We start from the raw sequence: 27,105 nt of genomic DNA, 5'->3' as shown, positions 1-27,105 counted from the left end.
AATCATTCTAGGCCACAGGGAGCGACCGAGTAGCTGAGGCAGGACAGGATGGGGACAGTGACTGTGAGCTCATTCCCTTACTGATGAATTATGGGGGGGGGGGGTGACACTCTTATTACTCCTGCCTCAATCCATCTGCAGAGACCATTCTCCTGGGCAGTTGAAAAAAAAGAGTATTGATACTGAAGTAACACTACAAGCACCCGAGCATCAATACTCAAGCACGGAGCATCAGTACAGTGGAACCTCGGGTTGCGGATGTAATCCGTGATGGAGGCACGTCCGCAACCCGCAGTGTTTGTAACCTGCAGCGCCATGTCTGCGCATGCGCGTGACAAGATTTGGTCTTCTGTGCATGCGCATAAGACGATTTAGCGCTTCTCCACATGCGCAAGCGGCGAAACCCGGAAGTAACCCTTTCTGGTACTACTTCCGGGTTTCCCGCAGTCCGTAACCTGAAAACGCGTAACCCAAAGCGTCTGTAACCTGAGGTACCACTGTACATGGAATGAGGGGGTTATATACACAACAGAACCATTATTTCCAAGACCACCCTCATCACAAGCCTGGCAAATGTGGAACTACACTTGATAATCAGATATCACTAATACTCTTTATTCTGAAGACAACGCTTATACTCCCTTTTTTCTCATGACTTGGGACTTTGTCATTTTAACCCATGTGCAGCTGTATTCATCCCACGTGCCAGCTTTATAGATTTGCTCTTCTTCTTTTGATTTTCATCTGCGTTCATAACTGTTCTGTTTATATGCATTATAAAATGAAATTTTTTAAAAACTACAAAAGAGAGAGAGAGAACATGGGAGTGGGTAAGGGCCTAGGATTCCCCCAAGTGCCACAGATGCTGCCACTCACCGACTTCATGTTCAGCACGGGCGGCTCGATGAACTGGGAGCCCAAGTTAGAGACGATGAAGGCCGTGACGCAGAAAGCCACGCGGTCTGGCCGCAGGGACCGGACGACCAGCATCCGCTGCATCTGGTTACAGGAGTTCTCCCACTCACCTGCAGGGGGCGACAAGGCATGGGTGGGGGGAGACCACCTGAAACTGAAGAGGGGCCCAGTGGGTGGGCCTGGCATGCCCACCAGAACCAGTGGTCACCCCCCCATCTCAGCTTGACTCCAGTGCATAAGGAAAGGGGACAGACCTCTCACAGGAGGCGGTCCTAGAGGGATTATCTGCACCAAGAACACCCCTTTTCAGAGGCTTGGGGCTTCCAAAGTCTGCTGGCACAGTGGCTATAGTGTTGCACTAGGACCTGGGAGCCCTGGCTTCGAATCCCCATTTGGCCACAAAGCTCCCTGGATAACTGCCTCTCAGCCTAAGCCCACCTGGCAGCGTTGTTCTGAATAACTGAGGAGGGGGAGGTCCCTGGACTTGAGCTCCTTGGAGGAAAAAGGTAGGATACAGTGGTGCCTCGCAAGACAAAAAGAATCCGTTCTGTGATTCTCTTCGTCTAGCGGTTTTTTCGTCTTGCAAAGCAAGCCCATTGACAGATTAGCGGATTAGCGCTATTAGCGGCTTTTAGCGGCTTATCAGCTTATCGGATCAGCTGATAAGCAGTTTAGCAGCTTAGAAAAAGGGGGGGAGGGGGGAAACCCGCAGGGACTCGCAAGACATTTTCGTCTTGCGAAGCAAGCCCATAGGAGATTCGTTTTGCGAAGCACCTCCAAAATGGAAAACTCTTTCATCTAGCGAGTTTTCCGTCTTGCGAGGCATTCGTCTTGCGGGGCACCACTGTATAACTTTTGGATCTTTACGGCCGCAGCTTGAGTTCAAGCCGAGGCTGCAAGGGAAGATTCCCCGGATGTCACAGGACCAGGGGGGTCTTACCCATTGAGGCTAGTGGGGCGGGGCGCCGGGGCGCCAAGTTCTGGAGGGCGCCAGGGAAGAGGCGGAAGCTGGACGCGGCACCTCCCAGCATCAACTCGCTGCCCTCGCCCGCCTCTGCCATGCCACCTGTGCCAAAGCAGCGCCGCACCCAGAGCCTCTGTTCGCCGTGGCCACCGCGGCACAAAGCATCCAGCTGAGCCAGGAGGGGCCGCATCCAGCCTCCGCCTCTTCCCTGCCTAAGGAGCCTCCTCCAGCCCCGCCGTCCTCCCTAAAAAAAGGTCAACAACTCCTCTGGCAAACGGGGGGGGGCACCGGAGGGAGTTTTGCACCACGGCGCCGGATAGGCTTAAGATGGCCCTGCAATCAGGTGATTGACAGGCGAGTGGGCTAGTTTTGGATCCAGTGCTCCAACTCTGCTCTGGAGGATGGCAGTTAACCCATTTCCACTGGACTCCCTCCCGGTTTTCTTTAGGGAGGGCATGGACACAATCCGACGGCAGGGACTGCGCAGCTCAGCGGAAGGGCGGTGCCTGACCTGGCAACATGGCCTTCTCCGGCTTGGAGTTGGTGTACCACAGGTTCCAGTCGCGAGGGTACTGCTCAAAGGAGTTCATGATGCCGTGGAAGTTGGTGAGCTTGTCCAGCTCGGTGATGTTGTCCCAGTAGACGTCGGCCAGCCAGCTGGTGCAGGGGTTGTCCATCTGCCCTTCCCTGTCCAGCACCTGCAAGCAGGAAGGGAACCATGGAAGAATCAGGACCGGTTTTCGTTGAAAGACCTTCTTCCCACAACACACAGTTCAACTGCGGAACTCCCTCCCACAGGAGGCCATCAGCTCGGATGGTTTTAAAAGAGGATTAGGCAAATCCATGGGGGAAGAGCAGGCTATTTGATACACCTTTGCTTTCAGGGTATTTGGGGGAGGTGAAGCAGGCGTCCCCATATACCAAGGTATTTCTGAACATCCGCCATCTTCTCCAGCGTCCTGGGCGTGAAGGGCTCTGATCAGATTCTGTCCACCTCTATGGCAAGGGTAGGGACGCGGGTGGCGCTAGGGACGCGGGTGGCGCTGTGGGTAAAACCTCAGCGCCTAGGACTTGCCGATCGTCAGGTCGGCGGTTCGAATCCCCGCGGCGGGGTGCGCTCCCGTTGCTCGGTCCCAGCACCTGCCAACCTAGCAGTTCGCTGTCTTCGGACAGCGCTGGCCCCCGGCCTCTTAAGCGAGATGGGCGCGCAACCCCAGAGTCGGACACGACTGGCCCGTACGGGCAGGGGTACCTTTACCTTTACCAATGGCAAGGGTGGGACGCGTCCCATAGCGGGAGACTCTCCTCACCAGGGGAGGAATGGCACAGGCAAAGCGGGGAGCATTATGGGTAAAATATGGTCCCCTGGAGATGGGCCTTGGCAGCAAATCTGGCCATGGAAACACACACACAGTCATCTCAGGAATGGCACTGAAAGGTGTATAATGTCAGGTATGCCCAGGTGGGGGCCAGCCACGGACCTCAAGGTGAAAGTAGGGGGAAGGAAAAGTCTCTGGCCATTTCCCAGCCTGCTCTGGGTTTCCCCTCAGGAAACATATAGCGAAGAGCAGGTTGTAGGAGGCTGGGGTGGCTTCCCCCTGCTCCTTCCCCCTCTCCAAGGCTGTCCTGCTAGGCGGGGAGCCATTCTTGCTCTCTGGCCCGTTGTCATGGACGGGGCTTGGCGGAGCTTCAAGGGCCTCTCAGATTACAAAGCCAGACCCTGGGAAAGCCTCCCAGACGGCTCGCCCAAGGACCTGCGGGACGGCCAAGCTGCATTCTGCCCTTGACTGCCCACATGGCATGCCTCTGTTGTGGGGCAAGGCCTGGGGAGATTTCTTTTTTTTAAAAAAAAATGTAAGATTTTATTAAAGCTTTTTCATAATGCAATAAGCTAAAAAAAAAATCTAAATAAAAGCAGAAAGGGAAAGAGACAACATCGAAGGAAAAACAAAAATATAAAAGAAAAGAAAAAGAACATAACGGACTTCTGATTTTCCATCTGTCAGTTACATAAAATAAATTATTTGAAATATTCACTCTAGAATGACATCCAACTGATCTACCTTCTGTTAGGCAATATTTTCCCCAATCTTACAACCCAAATGTATAAAATTAATTGAGTTTCCTTTTTACACAAAAAGTCCAAAAGGGGTTATCTAATTATTTTTATTAGTAAATGTCAGCCTCCAATAATTTCAAAAACCATTCCTCCATATTAAACAATAAGACGCCTTTCCTTCTTTGTCCACACAAGTGTCTCCACTGTGATCATGTATTAAAATAATATTCCATAGTTCTTTACTTATATTCATTCGTTTTCACCCAGTTCCTTATCACCTGTTCCCATTTCCTGCTGCATTTGCCGTAGTTTTCCATCTTGATTTTGAAAAGACACAGAACACAGCATCTGCGTTTAAGCCCTTGTTCGCTATTATCTCCAGGGTGAATTTGACAGCCAAGATTTACGTATTGGCTATCATCAATCGCCACGTAATTATCTCCATCGACAACCTGCCTACAGAAGACGTTCAGTCCACCATGTTCCTCTACCGGAAGTCAAGGCCCAAGGAGATTTCAACCTTTTGGGGGTACTACACATCCATAGGGACTGCTCCTCTTGGTAGCCGGCCCAAACTCTCTCCCCAGAGGGGCACCTAGCAAACAAGCCACAAGCGGTTCAAATCCCCACGACGGGGTGACTCCCGTTGCTCGGTCCCTGCTCCTGCCCACCTAGCAGTTCGAAAGCACGTCAAAGTGCAAGTAGATAAATAGGTACCGCTCCGGCGGGAAGGTAAACAGTGTTTCCGTGCGCTGCTCTGGTTCGCCAGAAGCGGCTTAGTCCTGCTGGCCACATGACCCGGAAGCTGAACGCCGGCTCCATCGGCCAGTAAAGCGAGATGAGCGCCGCAGCCCCAGAGTCGGTCACGACTGGACCTGATGGTCAGGGGTCCCTTTACCTAGGAACTGGTAAGATTGGCATCTGCCTGCTCTATACGCTTGGTGGGTGAAATCTTCACAGTTTGCCTCTTCAGAAAATTGTCTCTCCGGTGAGGAAGAGCCTTGAGAAGCCTCTGTGTTGGGGGTGGGGGGTGGGGGGTGGGGGAGAGACTCAATGGCAACCGTCAAGGTAACCGGGAGAACACTGTTTTTAGACCTGCCGCCTCCCCAGCCTGGATGACTTTCTTTTGCGTGTTGATTTCTCCTTGCAGAAATGACATTTTCTCCATCAGCGCCATGCTCAGGCAGTGGGAGAAGAAAGGATAACAAAGGAGGGACCCAAGAGGATAAGGAGAGGTAAAAAACAAAGATGACTCTTCTTTTGTGTGTGTGTACGGGAAGTTATTGAAAGCGGGGAAAGGGAAAGGCAAATAAGGTTGAAAGGACAAAACCCGAGGAGAACTGCTGCAGAGCAGACACGAGGGGGGAGGGAATGCGAGGCCAGAGAGAAGGAAAATTTTCCCTGGACCTGGGCAAGGCAGGAAAGAAAGAAAGGGTGGCAGCGTCTCCCTCTCCTAGGCCATCAATGCTGTATGGCAGGGGGCAACCCATTTCTGGATGCCTCCCTCCCTCCCGCTGCACAGAGAATAAATCTACCAGTACCATAAATCAGTTTACGCAAATCTGTTCCGTGCTCAGAATACTGTGCATTGCACAATTCAATGGAGTGCAAGGCTCTATAGCTCTGGGGTTAGCGCACTGGCCTTGCAAACCGAGGGTCGCGAGTTCAGATCTCGCTGGGGACTTGGTTATGCTTGCACAAGCGATAACTTCCTGAAGTCTCTGCCCAGTTGATGCTGCCGAGACATTTGTTCCCGCTATCCATACCACTGCCAGGCTTCTTCTTTGAGAGCCGGTGTGGTTCAGCGGTTAGTGTTGGACTAGGATCTGGGAGAGACCAGGTCTCAGATCCCCCCTCAGCTATGAAGCTCAATGGGTGACCTTGGGCCAGTTAGCCACTCTCAACTTAATCCACCTCACAGGGCTGTCGTGAGGATAAAATCGTGAGGATGAGAACTATTTACACCACCTCGAGCTCCTCGGAAGAAAGGTGGGATTTAAACACAACAAACTCACTAAATAAAAATAATAATTCTGTGTACATTGTTGATCACTATATGTTAAGAAAGATACTGCAGAGCTGGAAAAGGGCAAGCAAAATGATTAAAGGGCTAGAGCAGCTTCCCTATGAAGCAAGGTTGCCAAAATTTGCTTTTTTTACTTTAGACAAAAAGACACAATACAGATGCATACAATTCTACATGGTACAGAGGAAGCAGATAAAGAGTTTTCCTCCCACTCTTATAATACAAGAACCCAATGGGCTCATCCAGCAAAGCTTAAGATCTTTTTTGCAGGGAAAGATTCAAGACAGAGAAAAGGAAAGACTTCTTCACACGGCGCATTGCTAAACTATGTTTTGCTACGGCAATAATTAGCGGTAGCCACCGATTTGATGGCTTTAAAAGAAATTAGACAAATTTATGGGGGTAAGGGACGCAGGTGGCGCTGTGGGTTAGACCATAGAGCCTAGGACTTGCCGATCAGGAGGTCGGCGGTTCGAATCCCCGCGACGGGGTGAGCTCCTGTTGCTCGGTCCCTGCTCCTGCCAACCTAGCAGTTCAAAAACACGTCAAAGTGCAAGTAGATAAATAGGTACCACTCTGGCGGGAAGGTAAACGGCATTTCTGTGCGCTGCTCTGGTTCGCCAGAAGGGGCTTAGTCCTGCTGGCCACATGACCCGGAAGCTGTACGCCGGAGTCGGCCACGACTGGACCTAATGGTCAGGGGTCCCTTTACCTTTGCCTTATGGGGGCTAAGGCTATCAAGGGCTACTCGAAATGATGGCTATACTCTACCTCCAGGACCAAAGGCAATATGCCTCTGCATGCCCAGTTGCTGGGGATGAGGAAGGGGTGAGTGCTGCTCTCGCACTTGTCCGCTTTCCGTAGGCCCCTGGCTGGCCACAGTAACAGAAGGCTACTGAACCAGCTTGGCCTTTGGTCTGATCCGTCAGGGTGGCTCTTGAGCTCTTACCACTCCCCCGCGCAGGAAGAAGTTGTACTCGTCCATCTTGAGGTTGCCGGAGACCTCCAGGATCTTGGCACACATCTGGAAGCTGAAAAGCAGTTTGTGCCGCTCAAAGAGGCCCCGACAGGTGTACCTAAGAGAAGCCACACAGAAAACGGAAGGAAGGGTTGGAGCTCGGAGAGAACTCACAGCAGCCTCCTTTCTCAGATAGTCTTTTTTTATTTTATTGATACACCAAAAAAGGAAAAACAAAACAAAAATACAAATAAAAACAGCGATAAAGACAATATTAATTACCAATCAATAAAGCAAAAAGTGGTCCTTGAACTATAGACCCAACCTCCCGTCTATTCCTTATGTCAATTATATATTATTTGTTGCCAATACACACTTTTATCATAGATGAACTAATTATTGGTTTATCTTAGGTCTCATATCTTTCTTAAAGCTATTACTGAAGTTACTCAAAAGCTGAGACAGAGTTTAAAGTGCTATAGTTGTTTTTCAAATAAACTTTGAAGACTTCCCATTTTGAGACAAATTCCCGTTTTGGTTTGTTCTTTATTTTTTCCTGATAAACTGTCTAACTCCACATATTCTGTTAGCTTTGGGATCCATTCACGAATAGAAGGGATTTCATCACTCTTCCATTTTGTAGCGATAAGAACTCTTGCTGCCACTGTGGCATATAAAAAAATACTTTTCATCTTTTGTGGAATATCCAAATCTGTAATCCCCAGAAGATAAGCTTCTGGTTTTCTCATAAAGGAAATCTCTATCATTTTTTGTAGTTGTAAGTGGATACTCTCCCCAAATGCCTGGATTTTCTTACATAGCCACCACGTGATAGAAAGTGCCTGATTTGTTTGCAGAAATATTGTAAATTTTTTGAATGCTGATGACATTGAAATGAATTGCAGGGGTTCTAGCAACAAGGTAAAATGTAAGATGGGATTAATAATAGATAAACTAATAGGACATGAATTTGCTGAACCAATTTTTAAAAGGGATACAAAAATGGGAGACGCGAGGAAGTCAGGAAAGTAAGTTAACTAAAGATGAGAAATTAAGAAAGAGGGAGTTTTTGTTTTCTTTTATATGTGTTTTTTCTTTTTTGTGTTCAATGTCTGTATTTTTGTATTTTGTAATTTTGTATCTTTTGCGTTTTTGTATTTTTCTAAACTTTTCTATTGATAAAACCTAATAAAATATTATAAAAAAAGAAAAAAGAAAGTGCCTGATTTGTCTCCACACCTTCCGCAGTTGCTTTCTCAGATATTCAAGAGAGTGAAGCCTGAATTTCCAGTGCCTGTCTGGAACAGGCGTCCTGTGATTTGACTATACAGTCATACCTCGGGTTACAGACGCTTTAGGTTATGCGATTTCAGGTTGCGCACCCCGCTGAACCCAGAAGTACCGGAACCGTTACTTCCGGGTTTCGGTGCTTGCGCATGCACAGAACCACCGAATCGCGACTTGCGCATGTGCAGATGTGCAGGTCGCGAACGCTGTGGGTTGTGAACGTGCCTCCCGCACGGATCACGTTTGCAACCCGAGTGTGTCCACTGTATGGACGATATGGGACAAGTCTGAGGATTGTAGACAACTTCTCCCAGTTAACTTGAACACGCCTCGTTCCTCAGGAAGGAGACGCCAAGGGCATCGATTGCCAGGCGCAACAGGGAAAGGAGTGGTGGCGACCACCGGTATAAAATTTATGGCATGTAATGCCTTAAGAGAGAATATTATGAAAATGATTTACAGGTGGTACATGACCCCAGTCAAGCTTGCAAAGATCTACCATTTGCCCGATAATAAGTGTTGGAAATGTAAAGAAACTGAAGGTACTTTTTATCACCTTTGGTGGACGTGCCCGAAGATTAAGGCTTTCTGGGAAATGATATATAATGAAATGAAAAAGGTACTTAAATGTACTTTTCCCAAGAAACCAGAAGCCTTTCTCTTGGGCATTGTTGGCCAATTGGTGCTAAAGAAAGATAGGACTTTTTTATGTATGCTACTACAGCAGCAAGAATTCTCATCGCAAAGTATTGGAAGACACAGGATCTACCCACTTTGGAAGAATGGCAGATGAAGGTGATAGACTATATGGGATTGGCAGAAATGACTGGCAGAATCCGAGACCAGGGAGAAGAGTCGGTGGAAGAAGATTGGAAGAAATTTAAAATTTATCTTAAGAAATATTGTAAAATTAATGAGTGCTAAAATGGTGAGGTTATAGGAAAAAAGGGATTACAGCTGTAAAAGATTAAGTAAAAGAAAAGAACAAGGGAAAATTAGATAAACTCAAGGGGGAGGATTTGCTGAAACAAATTTGGAAATTGGGATGCAGAAAGGGGAGGTACGGGGAAGTTGGTGAAGTAAGGTTTAAGAAAAAAGGATTTGAAATTATACATGTGTGTTTATGTGTTTGTTTGTTTGTATTGTGTATTGTTTGTGTTTATATAAATTGTGAAAAACCAATAAAAAAATTATATATATAAAAAAAGAAAGGAGTGATGGCAGTGGTTGGCTGCCTCCCCCCTCCGCCTCCCGCACGAAGCAGGTTACCTGTAGACGGCATAGGTGTGGTATTCGTTGAGGAAGCGGATTCTCTCGTCCAGCTTGGTGCTCCGATGGCTCTTGTTGATGCTGAGGTTGAAGAGGTCGATGTAGGCATCGAGGGAGAACTGGTACATGGGGTCGATCCTGCCCATGTCGTTGAGGACGAAGAATAGGATGGACGCCCGCTGAGCACATGGTCGGTAGGCCTAGTGAGAGCACGTGCGACAGGTGAGTTGGCAAGCAGCCAGAGGGCAGGAGCAGGAGATGGGCGGAGGGAAGAGAGGAGCCACTGGGGGTGGAACAGCCATGGGGTGAGGCCTTTATTTATTCATTTTTTAAATAATGTTTATTAAAGTTTCACAAACAATAAAAAGTTTCAGAAAATTAAACATAAAAAAACTACAAAAATGGAAAAAGACAAAGACAAAACACGTAAAAAATACACAATAAAAAGCAGCTAACAAAAGAAGAAAAGAAAAAAGAAAAGAAAAGAAAAACCAAAAAGCAAAACAGAAAATAGGTTAGTATTTTCATATCTTATACTTCAATCACTAGTTTCTTGACCTCCTCACACCCCCCTTTTTGTATTCCAGTTCAAATATTTAATTCAGCAAGTCCTTACCCTATGGCATTTATCCTCACTCAAGATATTAACCTGTTATAAATATCAATTTTCCAATTGGCAATCCCTATTTACATTTTCTTAGAAATCTTTTTACCAATACCACTTATTTTCCATCAGACATCGTTTTAACCTTTAACATTCATTAATTTTACAGTATTTCTGTAGATAGTCTTTAAGGGGTGAGGCCTTTACCCCAGCACACAAACCACTCACTCCCAGAGAAATGACCTTTCCTGCAGAATCCAGTACTTCACCAGTCAAAGAGCAAGTTACTAGCCCCTATGGACTGTGGAGAAACCCAGGAGGGGTTCAGGCACAGCATCTGTACCCACAAATCTTCCTCAAGACCCTCAGTTCTGGGGGGGGGGGTGTTCCACCTGAAGTTTATGAATTAATGCATCACCTGGAGACAGTGGATAGAGGAAAGTTTTCCTCCCTCTCCCATCAGACTAGAATTTGTGGAAATCCATGAAGGTGGATATTGGAAGATTCAGGACAGACAAAAAAAGAAAGTGCTTCTTCTCACAACACAGAGTTGAACTACGGAACTCCCTGCCACAGGAGGCAGTGATGGCCAGCAACCAAGAGGACTTTAAAAGAGGAGTACAGTGGTGCCCCGCAAGACAAATGCCTCGCAAGACGGAAAACCCGCTAGACGAAAGGGTTTTCCGTTTTGGAGGTGCTTCGCAAAACAAATTTCCTATGGGCTTGCTTCGCAAGACGAAAATGTCTTGCTAGTTCCTGCGGGGTTTTTTTCCTCCCCCCCACTTTTTCCCAAGCCGCTAAGCCGCTTATCAGCTGATCCTAAGCCGCTAAGCCGCTTAACAGCTGATCCGCTAAGCCGCTTATCAGCTGATCCACTAACCCGCTTATCAGCTGATCCGCTAATCCGCTAAACCGCTTATCAGCTGATCCGCTAAGCCCGCTAAGCCACTAATAGCGCTAATCCGCTAATGGGCTTGCTTCGCAAGACGAAAAAACCGCAAGACGAAGAGACTCGCGGAACGGATTCTTTTCGTCTTGCGAGGCACCACTGTAGACAAATTGGTGGAGGCAAGGGCTGTTGGGGGCTACTAGCCACAATGGCTATGCACTGTCTCCGTGGTCAGAGGCAGCAATGTTTCTGAGTACCAGTTGCCAGAAGCCATCGGAGAGGCAAGTGCTCTTGTGCTCAGATCCTACATGTGGGTTTCCCTTTGGGGCTTCTGGTTGGCAGTGTGAGAACAGCATGCTGGCCTAGCAGAGCCATTGGCCTGATCCAGCAGACTCTTCGGCCAGCCTCCCTGCCCTTCTCGCACAGCCAAGGCGAGCTCTTTCCCCTCACCTCCCGGGCGGTGTCGATTTTGATCTCCGTGGTCTCGCTGGTCTCCAGCTGCTCTGTGACCTCGGTGGCTGTGACCTTCGAGGTTTGGAGTGTGTTCACAAGCTGCACATCATCCAAGAGGGAGCCCGTGGCTTCGTTCAGCAACCTGACAGTGGAAAGTGGGAGAGGTGAGCCCAAGGAGGGGGGGGGCACAAGCGAGGGCAGAACACCTGTGCCCACTCCCCAGAGGGCCTGAAGATCAGAAGCAGAGCCCTGCAGCTTTGCCCAAGAGGCAGGGTGGGAAGGATGCCTTCCCTGGCTGGAGAAGCCCCAGATGATAGAGGAGGTGGGGTCTGGGCCTGCAAAACTGTCGGCTGAGTTTATGGGGAAGAGAGGAGAGGGAAGGGCAGACTTGCAACATGATGCTCAGCCTCCACAAAAGGCTGGAGACCCAGGGGGTAAAGAAAGAGCAGAACACAGCAGCCACCTTTGTTATGTACTGAGTTGAATAGGATCCAAACTGCAGCAGTCTGATTGGTCCTAGAACAATAGGATCCAAATTGCAGCAGTCTGATTGGTCCTAGAACAATAGGATTCAGAATGCAGCAGTCTGATTGGTCCTAGAACAATGCAGCAGTATGATTGGTTGGCAGGAACCACCCAATCATGCTCCAGATATAAGTGAATCCACCACCTGATTGGCTTACAGTAGAATTCCAGAATTAGCCAATCACGTGCAGTCCATTGTGTAAATAATGTATATAAAGCAGATACTTTGAGGGGACATTCATTCATTCCTCCTCACCACTATGAGCTGAATAAAGAGCATGAGATCACTTTGCGACTCTGAGTATATTTCAACCTTCCTTCTCCTGGTCAGTAAGGACTGCCACGTATCACCCCACAGGCACAACCACACAGGCTTCGTGGCCTCCACTGCCAGTTCCTTCAACTTTGCCGAGGTCGCAGCAGATGCTGTTTTTAAGCCATTGTTTACATGATGCTCTTCGGGCACAACAACAATAATAATAATTTATTATTTATACCCCGCCCATCTGGCTGAGTTTCCCCAGCCACTCTGGGCGGCTCCCAATCAAGTATTAAAAACAATACAGCGTTAAATATTAAAAACTTCCCTGAACAGGGCTGCCTTCAGATGTCTTTTAAAAATAGGATAGCTGCTTATTTCCTTCACATCTGAAGGGAGGGCGTTCCACAGGGCGGGTGCCACCACCGAGAAGGCCCTCTGTCTGGTTCCCTGTAACCTCACTTCTCGCAGGGAGGGAACCGCCAGAAGGCCCTCGGCGCTGGATCTCAGCGTCCGGGCTGAACGATGGGGGTGGAGACACTCCTTCAGGTATCCAGGACCGAGGGGGTCTCCTTCCTGAGGAACTGGGAGAAGTTCTCTGCAATCCTCAGACTTGCCCCATATAGTCCATATATAAAATAATAATAATAATAATAATAATAATAATAATAATAATAATAATAATTTATACCCCGCCCATCTGGCTGGGTTTCCCCAGCCACTCTGGGCGGCTTCCAACAGAACACTAAAATACAACAACCTATTAAACATTAAAAGCTTCCCTAAACAGGGCTGCCTTCGGATGTCTTCTAAAAGTTTGGTAGTTATTTTTCTCTTTGACATCTGGTGGGAGGGCGCCACCACCGAGAAGGCCCTCTGCCTGGTTCCCTGTAACTTGGCTTCTCGTAGCGAGGGAACTGCCAGAAGGCCCTCAGAGCTGGACCTCAGTGTCCAGGCTGAACGATGGGGGTGGAGACGCTCCTTCAGGTATACTGGACCGAGGCCGTTTAGGGCTTTAAAGGTCAGCACCAACACTTTGAATTGGGCTCGGAAACGTACTGGGGGCCAATGCAGATCTCTCAGGACCGGTGTTATGTGGTCCCGGCGGCCGCTCCCAGTCACCAGTCTGGCTGCCGCATTCTGGATTAATTGCAGCTTCCGGGTCACCTTCAAAGGTAGCCCCACGTAGAGCGCATGGCAGTAGTCCAAGCGTCTGCACACAGAAGTGACGAACCCTCAAAAGGATCCTGTTCTCCACAGCACCTGCATGTCCCCTTGCCCCGCCCCGTTACCTCAGGATCTCGTCCTCCAGCTCCTTCAACTTCCTTTTGCCAGCTGCGATGTTGAGCACCAGGTTGTCCTTCTGCTCTTCCAGCTCGGGCCTCTCTCTCCGGACCACAATCCCCAGCAGCTGAGCTTCCAGCCCCTGAAGAGGCCCAGGACACTCAGTACGGACTCCTCTGCCTCTCCCCCCATCGTTTGCCATGAAGGATGCTCCCCACCCTTTATGCCTGCTCTCCCGGCAATTCTTCTTCCCTCCTATGAAGTCTTCTCCAGGGGGTGGAACCTGTCCTTTTCCAAACCGCCCATCTCCTCCCACCTCAAATCCCAGGAGCTGGAAAGAATTCCCAGCATTGAGGCAGCGAGAAGCCTGGATGAGGCCAAAGGGGGCCCACCACAGCCCAGCACCCCATTCTCACCAACCAGATGCCCCGATTGGAAGCCCATGAGCAAGACAGGAGCCCAGCAGCAGCGGCAACGCTCTCCCTGGTTGCGCTGCCTACCTGCTCTTTGACAGCAAAGTTGACAATGGTGGTCTGGGAGGACGTCTCCGGCGTGTAGTGTGGGTTGGGGAGCTTGGTGGTGAGGTAGAACCGGAAATCGGGGTGGTATTCCACTTCCTTGTCCCCCAGCCTTATCAGCAGGCGGCCGCCTACAAAGACACACAGGTAAGGAGCAAGATAGGGGTGGGATTAGGGGGTCTTTCACCTGGGCTCTCTTTCCCTCTGGACAAGATGCCAGCCCCTTCCCAGGAAGCTGGCATCCATTCCTCCATCGAATTCCTCTCCCCCCTAAACCTCAAATCCCAAACCTGGATGAAAAACACAAAAGGGTGCCCAGAAGTCACCACCTCCTTTCCCAGCAGCAGGCAGAAGCCAGGCACTCACCCACTTTGGTGACGGACTTGTTGAGGATGGGGGCCAGTGTGGGGTCCAGCTCCTCCTGAATGTTTTGCAGCAGCACCGGGGTGCCAAACTGGATGGCCGTCTCCAGGATGCGCATATAGTCAGGCATCTGCAGGTCAATTATCTTGAGGCCCTGTGGGAGGCAGAGGGGGCGGGAGCATGAGAGGGCCACCAGAACGCCTCTCTGGCTGCCACCCACACCAGAGAATTTCCCAGGCAGGTAAACAGATGTTGGGTCCAGCTGCTAGCCCAACATTCGAACGCACTTCTGCTTAGAAGCAGGAACAGGGGGCTGGAACTGAAGGGGAACGAGCATTTGTATAGCCCTGCAACAGCAAACAGGGACAAGGGAGCGGGGTGCAGAAATCATAGGGCAAGGGGTTCAGACCTAGAGAAGCAAGCATCTGCAATGGAGCTCCTCCTTACTTTTTTGGCTTCCATGTTCTTGATCCACTTCGTGGCCTGGCACTGGGGGTCGATCATGAGAGGCCACCTGGAAAAGACACATTGGGGCTTGAGGGGCGCTGGGGCCCCTCGGCATCTCACCTTTGGACCTCTGGGTGCCTCCCTCCCCCAATAGGTGATCCAAGGGGAGAGGGCCGTGGTGGGCCTGAAAAGCCTTCCTGGGGGGTTCAGGGAGCCCTGAGCTCCCTCTCGGAGACCGAGGCTCACCGGTTGCCTCGTGTGACAATGATCCCGTTCTCGGTGGAGAAGTTGTCGGAGGGCAGGCCCTGGATGTTCCAGTTGCGCACGATGGTGGGGTTGGCGAGGAAGCTGTCGCAGGTGAAGCGGGGGCAGCAAGGCACATGGAGCTCTCGAGTCTGCAGGTGGGGAGCAGAAGCAGGGAAGCCAGTCAAGCCCCACTCAGAATGGCCTGCTCTTCCCATGAGCGGAAGGCGACTGACACGGCTTCCGAGCTACTCACTGGTCAGCCTGGCCAGCTGACACCCTGGGAGGCTGACACCGGCTATTTCTTTACAGTGATAACTCGGGTTAAGAACTTAATTCATTCCGGAGGTCTGTTCTTAACCTGAAACTGTTCTTAACCTGAAGCACCTCTTTAGCTAATGGGGCCTCCCGCTGCCATTGCGCTGCCGCTGCACGATTTCTGTTCTCATCCTGAAGCAAAGTTCTTAACCCGAGGTACTATTTCTGGGTTAGCAGAGTCTGTAAGCTGAAGCGTATGTAACCTGAAGTGTATGTAACCCGAGGTACCACTGTATTTCATAAAATCTATACCCCATGTGGTGGCAAAAAACCAAACAAACGTCAAAGTGGTTTGCAAAGAGAATAAAACCATAACATTATCAGTAAAAGCAACGTTCAAAAGATGAGATCTGCAGTAAATGAAAAGCAAGATCAGAACTCACACCAATATTCTACAGGTCTGGACAGGCTGGCCTAAAGAAAAATGTCTTCAGCAGGTGCCGGAAAGAGCACAGCAAAGGCTCTGGCGTGATGTCAGCAAGCAGGGAGGCCAGAGTGTTGGTGCTGCCACACTAAGAGACTGATTTTTCACCACTGCAGAACATGAATGATGTGGCATGTGGGGCAGTGCCAGTTCCTTGCTGCTAGCCTCGTGTCCTTCCAGCAAGGGCGGGATGGCGGGAGGGAGAAGCTGGCCTCTCAAGAAAGGGCCACCAGGCTCACCTGCTTCATCCAGATGTGCGAGACAATGTCATCCCGGTAATTGGACAGGAAGGGCCCCATGTAGGACACGAAGGCGGCCGCCAAAAGACAGTCCCCCACCAGGTAGCCTATATCTTCCTCCAGGCCCTGCAGGGAAGGAGGAGGAGGAGATCAGGGGAAGGACGGAGCCCAGGAGACGTTCCCCTTGCAAAGGGGCCCTTGGAGAAATTAAAAAGCTGCCGCAGTCTCTGTTCTTGCACCCCACATTCCCTTCGTCTTCTGTTCTCTGAGCTCAGCATCTTCTGTAGCCTCCCCTCACCCCCTTGCACGTCCCAAGGCTTTGGTCTCCCTTGCTGGGTCCTAGAAATGGTCCTGTCGAAACTTGACGCTCTACTCCAAGGGGGTGTGGAGCAGCTCCATGGGTCATACCTTGACTGTTTCCTCCCACCGGACCTTCTCTCCCGCCAGGCCCGACACCAGCTTGTCGGCCCGGTCCAGCTTGATCTCCATCTCCTCCGACTTCTTGCGCAGCTCCTCCTTCTGGGCCAACTTCTCCTCATACTCCTTCTTCAGCATCTCCAGCTTCTCTGCCACCTGAGCAGGGGTTGGGGTGAGGGTGGAGAGGAGGCCTTAGGAGCCAGGTCCATTGCCAGGGCCTTCCTCGCTGGGAAGATGCCTACTAGGGCTGGCCTGGAGTGATGCACAGAGGGAACGCCCTACCACCACCATTAGACAATAGGGCCACATCTTACACAGAAGTCTGGTTCAAATGCACATACCCAAACTGCCCTCGGTCAAGCATCCTTAGCCTTCTGGAGCCAGCGTGCCAAGAGGGTCTTGCACCCCAGCTTTGAAAGCTCTTTTTGCATCAGGAAAACCCAACAGGCACATGAAGGGACTGAGGCTCACAGAGCTTTCCTGGAAAAAACTGCTAGAGGGGTCACTTCCTTTGTCTTCCTACATGCTTCCTTCCTTCCTGCTTGGGCATCCTTCTTTCTCTTCATCATGCTTCCAAGCTAACCCTCACGTGCATGTCTGAGTTCGGCAGCTGAGACACCACTTCTGAACGTACATTTTGTACTTTCGTAACTTAGATAGCAGTTTTAAACCTGCCTTCGTTTTGCTACGGTAACTGCTGCTTCAAGACCTAGTTTATGTAAGTAAACACTACTTTTATCTCTTCACATGTGTGTGTGATTGTTGTTTTTAAAGGGGGAGAAAAGGGGTGAGACCAGGAAAATCCAGTCTGCCGTAAAGCATCCTGGTCTATTAAATCAACCTTGACTTCGCTTCCAGGTTTAGCTGCAAAGGATGGTACTCTGCTGATCTCACAAACGTGAACAAGGAAGGACAATAACTAAACAATATATCCTCTCCAAGTGTCTACAGTGGTGCCTTGCAAGACGAAAAGAATCCGTTCTGTGATTCTCTTCGTCTAGCGGTTTTTTTCGTCTTGCGAAGCAAGCCCATTGAAGGATTAGCGGATTAGCGCTATTAGCGGCTTTTAGCGGCTTATCTGCTGATCGGATCAGCTGATAAGCGGCTTAGCGGCTTAGAAAAAGGGGGGGAGGGGGGGAAACCAGCAGGAACTCGCAAGACATTGTCGTCTTGCGAAGCAAGCCCATAGGAAATTCGTTTTGCGAAGCACCTCCAAAACGGAAAACCCTTTCGTCTAGCGAGTTTTCCGTCTTGCGAGGCATTCGTCTTGCGGGGCACCACTGTATATCCATTCCTACAGCTTGGATTTAACTCATAGAATTTCAACCAGCCAGACTTCAACTGCGTGTGGTTGAGATGCCACAAGTTAAATGTGTATAAGATGTGGTCGCAAGGCAATAAGAAGAGAGGCGAAGAGTATCCATGACTCCTGCAGCCAAACCGCACTCCCGGATCGCCCTCGGAGGCCGACTGACCTCTCGGAGCCTCTCCTGAGCCTCGGCCTGGGCGGCCTGCTTTTCTGCCAGCTGGGCAAGGGCAGCATTCATTCGGGCGCGTTTGGGCTCCACCACACGGTAAATGCGGCCGTACATCTGGGAAGGAGAAGGTGGGGAGAAGCAGAGGATGGAGTGCAACCTGCAAAGATCAAACCCCAAAGCGTCTTCCCACCATGCAAAGAGCTGCTGCCGGGCCCTTCCACAGATGGAGCTTTCGATGCTCACCTCCATGGCTCTAACCCACATGCACAGGGATTTGGCAGCCACCGAGACGCGCCCAATGATGTCTGGCTGGAAGTCCGGCTGAGAGCAGTAGGCGCTGATCTTCTTGAGCACCTTGTCGGAGATGTTGTCCTTGTCAAAGTAGACCAGCTGCTTGATGAAGTTGGGCTCACCTGGAGAAGCGGAATCGGGATCAGGGGAGCCGGACGATGCCAGGAGAGCCCTTTTGGGTCGTGCTGATGGCACTTTGGACTTCTGCAACCAGGCCCCACAGAGTGACCAAAACAGGACAGTCCCGGGAAGCCCAAAAGCAGGCCGTCTCTAACCCTGGCGGCAAATGCCCTCCCAGAAAAAAGAGGTCTGGGGAGAGGGCAGTGGGAGAGGTGGAAAGGATTCACCCTGCTCTCCGCTGCATCACGGTCCAGATCCATGTTATCTGTCCGCACACACGTTGTCTCTGGGCCTGCTTCAGGTTCCTTACTTACCCAGCTGCTTCTTGGCTTCGGCCCAGGTGGGCTCGTTGCCTCGCAGGATCATGACCGCCTGCATGACTGTCTCCACCAGGGTGGGAGGGCGGCCGTAAGACTTGATCTCGGTCAAGTCTTTCTTGTTGAGCGATTCCAAAGCCTGGGGGGAAGGGAAAGGGGGGCGCAGGGGCCTTTCAGAAGCGGCTGCTCCAAAGGGAGAGTCAGGCAGGGAGTCAGAGCATGGAAACAGGAAGGAAAGGGGGATGCACACACCCTTCTAACCCTTGGAGAGGAATGGAGAGCATCCTAAATCTCCAGCCACCACCACACAGCTGGGAAATCCCAGCATGTTGGGGCTGCGCAGGGAGGGTGGCGCCAGAGCATGCACACAGGCACAGAATGCTGTGTGGTTAAGAACATTACAACAGCCCTGCTGGATCTGCCCAATGGACTATCTAGTCCAGCATCCTGCTGGCACAGGGCCAACCAGATGCCAGCGAGGAGGATCTGCCAGCAGCTGGCATTTGCACGCATTGCCGCCTCCAACAGTGGAGGGAGAATACAGTCACCCTGGCTAGTAACTTCCGATAGCCCTCTCCTCCTCCTTTGCGAATATCTCTAATCCTCTTTTAATGCCAAGCAGGTTGGTGGCATTACTGCCTCCTAACAGGGAAGCTGGGAGAGTGCCAATTTGGTGGAATGGATCTCTCCGTTTGCCTAGAGTCGGTAAGAAACACAATGCTGTTGTTTGAAGTGAAATAGTCGTGCGCATTGCAGCAGAGGAACTCTGCGGGTCACAAATCCTGCCCGCCCCAAACTCCGCTGTGCTGTTTGGTTCGCCAGAGATGTGGCACAGCTCTTATCGGCTGCCTAACTTAGCAGACCCTGCAGCCCATGGGGCAGGGCTTCTAAAATGTCCCTCCCCTTCCTGCTACCTTCATGGCTTCCTCCAAGGCAGGCATGGCCTCTTCCAGGTCCCTCTGGGCGGTGTCCGCTAAAGCTTTGCACTTAATCTCCTCGGCTGCAATCTTCTCACTGTTGGCTGACACCATCTGTGGGGAGAGGAGCAGGGGGAGGAGAAATCTCAGCACCAGGGGTCCTCAAACTTTTTCAGCAGGGGGCTGGCCCACTGTCCCTCAGACCTTGTGGGGGGCTGGACGATATTTTGAAAAAATATATATGCAAGAGCACCAGGCAGGCTTACCTGTGTCTTGTGAGCGGCAGGGGCTGGTGGCGGTGGCAGGAGAGGGACAATGAGCGGTGCGCGAAAGGGCTCTGGAGAGGGGCTGCTTTAAATGGTGGTTGCTCGAGAGGGGCGCTAAGCCAGCTGCGGCTCAACGAAGCCCAGCCCCCTTCCTTCTCTAGGCAGGGCAGGGAGAAGCCAGGAGGAGGGAGGGAGGCATCGCTGCTGCTGCCACCACGTGAGGGAGAGGGAATGAACATGCTGGCGATTCCTGGACCGTCCGTGGGCCAGATCCAGAAGGCAACTGGGCCTGATCCAGCCCGTGGACCTTAGTTTGCCAACCGAGGAGAGCATCCCAGGAGCCCGGACTCGGACACCCACCTTCTGCTGCTCATCAGCTTCTCGCTTCTGCTGAACAATGATGACCAGGTACTCCTCGCACTGCTTCTGGAATTCCGCCACCTTCCTCCTGGCTTCCTCCAGCTCCAGCGTCATCACCTCCACCTTCTTCCGGGTCTCATCGATCTTGAAGAGCCCGTTGTGGAGCTTGTTGGCTTGATCTGAGAGCTCCTTCCGCTTCTCAGCCAGGAGCCTGCAAAAGGAGGAAGGGGAAGGCTCCATGACTGCTCTGCAGCCCAGTCTAGCCCAGAAGTTGGGCCGCCCATGGATCTCCATACGCTCCCTGGCTCTCGGCCATCCCACTCGCCTTCCCTGGAGAGAGACCAGAAGGGCCCCCTTACTTCTTGTAGCCAGAGACCAGCTCTAGGTAGTTGGTCGGGGTGACGTAGTTATGGCGCCTCAGCTCCAGCAGCATCTTCTGTGAGTACCTGGCCACGGACCAGTGCATGGTCACAAAGATCCTAGCCACTCGCTTTTGCATCTAGACAAGACGGAGAGGGGAGACAGAATCAGGCCAAAAGAACCTAAAGAAGAGCCTGGGGGCTGGATCAGGCCAACGGAGGCCCAGCTAGTCCAGCATCCTGTTCTCACAGTGGCCAGTCGGATGCCGCAGTGTCAAGCCCACAAGGAAGAGTCAAGCGCTCCTGTGGCTTCTAGCAATTGGCCATCAGAAGCGTTATTGCCTTCATGAAGCTTGGAAAAGGAATCCTCACCCGCTGCCTGCAGCCACGCATTTATTTATAAAAAGATATTTATATACTGCTGCACTATAAAAAATAATACCAAAGTGGTTTCCGGCATTAAAAAGATGAAACCACACAATAGATTTCTTTCTTTTTTCTAAAAAAAAAAGAAATTAACCGCATCAAGGGAAGTAATAGTGCCACTGTATTCTGCTCTGGTCAGACCTCACCTGGAGTACTGTGTCCAGTTCTGGGCACCACAGTTCAAGAAGGACACTGACCAACTGGAACGTGTCCAGAGGAGGGCAACCAAAATGGTCAAAGGCCTGGAAACGATGCCTTATGAGGAACGGCTAAGGGAGCTGGGCATGTTTAGCCTGGAGAAGAGGAGGTTAAGGGGTGATATGATAGCCATGTTCAAATATATAAAAGGATGTCACATAGAGGAGGGAGAAAGGTTGTTTTCTGCTGCTCCAGAGAAGCGGACACGGAGCAATGGATCCAAACTACAAGAAAGAAGATTCCACCTAAACATTAGGAAGAACTTCCTGACAGTAAGAGCTGTTTGACAGTGGAATTTGCTGCCAAGGAGTGTGGTGGAGTCTCCTACTTTGGAGGTCTTTAAGCAGAGGCTTGACAACCATATGTCAGGAGTGCTCTGATGGTGTTTCCTGCTTGGCAGGGGGTTGGACTCGATGGCCCTTGTGGTCTCTTCCAACTCTAGGATTCTATGATTATATGATTCAATTAACTGCTGTGGAAGGATGCATAGGCCTGGCGGAGTTTTCAGCAGCCGCCTGCTGAACATCCAGTGTCAGAGTGCTCCGCAGGCACTAACGGCTTGGTTTCTCGTTGTCAAACGAGCCCTGCCAACCTTCAGGACGGCCCCCCTCTGCGCCGCTTTGGGAGGGACAGGGGCTCCCCCTCACCGTGTCCAGGCTCCCCTTTTCCACGGTCCCCAGGTCCACGCCCTCCAGGTACTTCTCCGCCACTTCCAGGAGGGCATCCTTGGGCCACTCAGAGAACCAGTCGATGGTGGTGCAGTTCACCAGGGCAGGGTACTGCCGGATCCAGTTCCTGAGGCACAGCGGAGAGAGCCGTGGGTTGGCATTGCACCAACTATGCCTCTCTCTGCTTCCCTTACTCCTTGGCCACGGCCCTCTAGTTTGCCCACCTCACTTTGCCTGCCGTTAACGGCCATTTTTCTCCAGCCGCCCCTGTGTCCACCAGGGGTCGCTGTTGCTCCAAGCAGAAGCCGCCCCTGTGCCTGTCTAGACAGCAGCCTCTGCTCCGATGATCCCTCCCGGCAGCTCCCCCCCTCCCCTCACCTGAACGGATCCCCAACTGGGCTCAGGCATAGCACCACGTGCAGGTTGTTCCGCACCCTCTCAATGAGGAAGGCAAAAAGACTGTCCTGGCTCTCCTGGATGCCCTCTGTCCGAGCTGCATCTATGATGTGGGTCTGGATCTGGGGACGCAAAGGCGGGTGGGGGGCAGAGAGAGGGGAAAGAAAGAGGATCAAGGAAAAGGAACCTGTTATAATAATAATAATAATAAATTTTTTTTATATCCCGCCCTCCCCAGCCGAAGCCGGGCTCAGGGCGGCTAACAACAATAAAACAGTATAAAACTATAGCATAAACAACACTCTAAAATCATTCATTATAAAATTAATTAATTCAGGCCACTGGCAACCATTGGGCCAGAGCTCCGCGAAGATTGCCAAGGGAGGGAGTCAGGCTGTGCCCTGGCCAAAGGCCTGGTGGAACAGCTCTGTCTTGCAGGCCCTGCGGAAAGATGTCAAGTCCCGCAGGGCCCTAGTCTCTTGGGACAGAGCGTTCCACCAGATCAGAGCCACAGCCGAAAAAGCCCTGGCTCTGGTTGAGGCCAGCCTAACTTCTCTGTGGCCTGGGACCTTCAGGATGTTTTTATTTGAAGACCGTAAGTTTCTCTGTGGGGCATACCAGGAGAGGTGGTCCTGTAGGTACGAGGGTCCTAGGCCGTATAGGGCTTTAAAGGTTTTGAAACGCCCCTTGTGGAAACAACGAACCGCTCCGTGTCATCAGTTCAGGTGCTGCTCACTAGCTCGGCCTCAAACTTTCTGTGCCAAGGAGAGGAGCAGAGCAGGGTGGAATCATAGAGAGTTGGAAGGGAACCCAAGGATCATCCAGTCCAGGCATAGGCAAACTCGGTCCTCCAGATGTTTTTTGGGACTACAACTCCCATGATCCCTAGCTAGCAGGACCAGTGGTCAGGGATGATGGGAATTGTAGTCCCAAATCATCTGGAGGGCCATGTTTGCCTGTGCCTGATCTAGTCCAATCCCCCTGCAATGCAGGAAGATGCAGCTGTCTCATACGGGGATCAAACCTGCAACCTTGCAGCACCGTGTTCTAACCAGCTGAGCACGAGACTCTGAATCTCAGGGTGGTGGGTTTGAGCCCCATGTTGGGCAAAACAGGGGGCTGGACTAGAGGACCTTCGTGGTCCCTTCCAGCTCTACAATTCTATGAACCTGGGTGCACAGAACCAGAATGTTAAGGCAGCTTCCTCTAAATTCCCCTCTAAATATAATTATTGGGGGTTCACACGGGCCCAGATGCTCAACCCCTCCAAACTCAGATGCTCAAGGGGAGAGGAAGGGCAGGTAGGAAGCCCAAAGCTCCTGGAGAGGGAGGTTTTCAAGCTCTGCAGGTCTTCAGATGCTAGGGGGAAAGGCTCCAAGGCAGGGTCACAACTCCTGAGACCAGGGTCGATGGTCACAGCCCTACCAGAGTCATCACAATGAGTGTCTTTCCACAGGAGCCAAGTCCACACATATCTGGGGCTTTTTGGGGGGTGGCTTGGAATAGCTCCTTGGTCCAAAAAGGTGGCTCCTAATATGTAGCCTCAGTACCTCTCCTTTTTTAAGAAATCATGCGCTGCCTGGGACTATTAATTCAATCATCAACAATCCTCTAGCGGGTAATCTCCCAGCTAGAAGTTGTTGCTGCTGCTACCGCTGAGGATGATTGAATTTATTTATTTATTTAGGATGTACAGTGGTGCCTCGCAAGACGAAAAGAATCGGATCAGCTGATAAGCGGCTTAGCGGCTTGGAAAAAGGGAGGGAAAAGGAAAAAAACAGCAGGAACTCGCAAGACATTGTCGTCTTGCGAAGCAAGCCCATAGGAAATTCGTTTTGCAAAGCACCTCCAAAACGGAAAACTCTTTCGTCCAGCGAGTTTTCCGTCTTGCGAGGCATTCTTCTTGCGGGGCACCACTGTAAATCGGATCAACCAAAGGCCTTGTAGAAAAGGAACGTTTTTGCCTGGCACCTAAAGGTGTATAATGAAGGTGCCAGGCGAGCTTCCCTGGGAAGAACACTCCACAGACGGGGAGCCACCACAGAGAAGGCCCTGTTCTCATGTTGCCACCCTCCGGACCTCTCCCTTCCCAGGAGGAGAACTCATTCAGCCTGTCTGTTGCAGCAGGAAGCAGAACGGCACGGATCCCTGCGCTGCCCTCCCCAGTCCTAGTCTTTCCAGGGCTCCATGGGGTGTGGAAGAGACACGAACCTCCTCAAACTCATCTGGCTTGTACAGGTTGGGCACCTCCCCGGAGCTGAGGATGTTGTTAATGTCCTCGAGGAAGCACTCGTCCGCAATCTGCGTGTCCACAAAGAGGAAGGTGGTGGGCTTCTGGTCCACCCCGGTCTGGCGGTACAGCTTCTTGATGTCTGCGGGAAATAACAGCCAGGGGAGGGCCGGTCAAAGGAGAGGGTGTGTAGCTACCCCAGGCTGGCTTTGTGGGCCAGACTCCCAAAGCCGGAGGGAGACGATGGGCATCCTTACCTTCCCGGAACTCTTGTTTGCGGTACTGCCTGGAGACCTCGATCTGGAAGGTGTAGTACTCACAGATGTATGAGGCCAGCCGTGCCAGGCTCTGGCGCCCGCTGCCACCGATGCCCACCAGCAGCATGTTGCCTCGCGGCTGGCTGATCACCCGGACGATGCGGGTTACTGCAGGGAGAATCGGCGAGTGGCTGTCAAACCCCACCTGCAGGAGGGTGCTACCCTGGTCCGGGAGTAAACTAGCCTTACGGACTCAGCTCAAGAGTCCTCCCCAATGCCAGTTCATGGGGGGGGGGGCGTCTCATGAAAACGGCAGAGAGAGAGAGAGAGAGAGAGAGAAAGAGAGAGAGAGAAGTCTCAGCCAGGATCCTCTCACTCACTGTGTTCAATGGCGTCCCGGAAGAGCACCAGCCGCATGGGCACCATTCCTGGCGTCCGGTTGAGCTCGCCCAAGGCGCGCTCCATCTCGGCCTTCAGGACGGCCATGTCTGTCAGGTCCTCGTAGACGTTGCGCATGAAGTCCCCTGGAGGGGCAATCGGTATTACGGCGCGATCGCATCTTATGTGGGGTTTTTCAAAACAACAACAACGCATTTACTGAAACCGCACCCACGCGAGCATCCCAGGGCAGAGAGTATCTAGCTTTCCAAATACAGTGGTGCCTCGCAAGACGAAAAGAATCCGTTCTGTGATTCTCTTCGTCTAGCGGTTTTTTCGTCTTGCGAAGCAAGCCCATTGACGGATTAGCGCTATTAGCGGCTTATCTGCTGATTGGATCAGCTGATAAGCGGCTTAGTGGCTTAGAAAAAGGGGGGAGGGGGAAAAAACCCGCAGGAACTCGCAAGACATTTTCGTCTTGTGAAGCAAGCCCATAGGAAATTCGTTTTGTGAAGCACCTCCAAAACGGAAAACTCTTTCGTCTAGCGGGTTTTCCGTCTTGCGAGGCATTCGTCTTGCGGGCCACCACTGTAAGGTGGAGAGCTTAAAAGCCAGCTACCCAAGGCAAAAGGGGCTTTTAAGCTCTCCTCCTTGCTTGCCCTTCACTTGCGGGAGGTCAACCAGCGGCCTTCAATCGTGAAAGTTAAATGCAAGTAAGATGGGATCAGACTGTATTATTGGAATCTGCTCTTATTACTCCGCTCCCCTTTCAATCTTTTACAACCATGGCTACAAGCGCTTTGAAAAACGGTGGACAGGGAACGCTCCCTTGGCAGAGGCCCCTCTTCCCAGGTCTGTGCGAGAGAGCAAAGAAAGAGCCCTGCCAGATGAGGCCATTGGCCCCTCTAGTCCCACATCCTGTCGTCCAAGCGGCTGAGCAGAAGTCTCAGTGCAAAAACTGCAAGCAGGATTCAAAGGCAAGAGCCCGTCTCCCCTCCTGCAGTTTCCAACAACTGGTGGAGGCACAGCAGAGTCATCATGGCAAGTAGAGAATGGTTCGGATTAGCTCAAGTGCCATATGGTAGAAAAGAGAGATGCAATTTTAAACATTAATAACCAGCAAACAAACAAAATCAAATACATCTCCTAAGATGAGTCCTGATGCAACGTGTGTGTGTGTGTGTGTGTGTGTGAGAGAGAGAGAGAGAGAGAGAGAGAGAGCTAAAAATGAACCATGTGCTTTTTTTCTTCCTTGTGCAAACTGATGGAGATCTAAATGATTAATCAACTCAGGATGATGAAGTCAATCAACTTCCAATCAGGAACCAGTTTTAAGACAGACGGACAGCACCACCTCATCTCACAACCCCAAAGGGAATTTGGGGGATCTTTAAACTGGCACCTCCATCACACACATCCTTTGCCTCCCCACCTCCAGCTCCGGAGAACAGCCGGTACATACCAAAGATGGGTGAGCGCTTGTTGGGGCAAAGGTTGTGGAGGGTCAGGTCAAAGTGCGTGCCCAGCTTCTCACTCAAGAGGACAATGAAGGTCTCCATGTCTGCAGCGTCCACCAGACGGTCGGAGAAAACCCTGACGGAGAAAAAAAGGGATCCATGTGCTCGGAGGTCACCCATGAATCCAGAAGCCTCCTTGTGGGGTCGAGGGGAAGAGGCACCCAAATTCCTTAAAGCCCAGAAGCGGCTTTGGGAAGGAGGAGGACTTTTCCTAGACCAGGGGTCTGCAACCCGGGGCTCTGGAGCCGCATGTGGCTCTTTTACACCTTTGCCGTGGCTCCGGGGCGGATACTAGCGAGGGGAGGAGGCGCATTGTGCGCCCCAACACTCCCCACTGTGGCGGGTGCTGTACTGGCTGTGACGTCGCATGGGGGCAGTGCATGCGTTAGTCACGCACCGTCCCGACGTCACCTTCCCGCCCACCCGCCTGCTACACTGTAAGGGGCATGTACGCTGGTCACTGCAT

The 27,105-nt window shown here is 51.4% G+C and overlaps 1 protein-coding gene across 1 annotated transcript in view; it reads right to left on the bottom strand.

Annotated features, from left to right (window-relative positions):
• The window catches only part of DNAH2 (dynein axonemal heavy chain 2), a 150,159-nt gene that overhangs the window by 16,596 nt on the left and 106,458 nt on the right, over nt 1-27,105 (bottom strand). The window contains exons 54-77 of the mRNA XM_083472428.1: nt 26,585-26,715; nt 25,125-25,268; nt 24,745-24,912; nt 24,469-24,629; nt 22,240-22,379; nt 21,841-21,988; nt 20,570-20,709; nt 20,211-20,421; nt 19,582-19,698; nt 18,665-18,806; nt 18,183-18,352; nt 17,937-18,053; nt 16,453-16,617; nt 16,045-16,170; nt 15,067-15,215; nt 14,821-14,887; nt 14,377-14,527; nt 13,993-14,141; nt 13,501-13,634; nt 11,422-11,566; nt 9,479-9,678; nt 6,914-7,040; nt 2,391-2,577; nt 877-1,025 (exon numbers count right to left, since the gene is read on the bottom strand). Of these exons, the coding sequence (XP_083328554.1) occupies nt 877-1,025; nt 2,391-2,577; nt 6,914-7,040; nt 9,479-9,678; nt 11,422-11,566; nt 13,501-13,634; nt 13,993-14,141; nt 14,377-14,527; nt 14,821-14,887; nt 15,067-15,215; nt 16,045-16,170; nt 16,453-16,617; nt 17,937-18,053; nt 18,183-18,352; nt 18,665-18,806; nt 19,582-19,698; nt 20,211-20,421; nt 20,570-20,709; nt 21,841-21,988; nt 22,240-22,379; nt 24,469-24,629; nt 24,745-24,912; nt 25,125-25,268; nt 26,585-26,715 (3,538 nt within the window). The remainder of the gene's footprint in view (nt 1-876; nt 1,026-2,390; nt 2,578-6,913; nt 7,041-9,478; nt 9,679-11,421; nt 11,567-13,500; nt 13,635-13,992; nt 14,142-14,376; nt 14,528-14,820; nt 14,888-15,066; nt 15,216-16,044; nt 16,171-16,452; nt 16,618-17,936; nt 18,054-18,182; nt 18,353-18,664; nt 18,807-19,581; nt 19,699-20,210; nt 20,422-20,569; nt 20,710-21,840; nt 21,989-22,239; nt 22,380-24,468; nt 24,630-24,744; nt 24,913-25,124; nt 25,269-26,584; nt 26,716-27,105) is intronic.

This window comes from Podarcis liolepis (assembly GCF_965112155.1).
Source record: "Podarcis liolepis genome assembly, chromosome: 13".
Lineage (NCBI taxonomy): Eukaryota > Metazoa > Chordata > Lepidosauria > Squamata > Lacertidae > Podarcis > Podarcis liolepis.
This window is presented reverse-complemented; position numbering and strand designations above follow the sequence as displayed.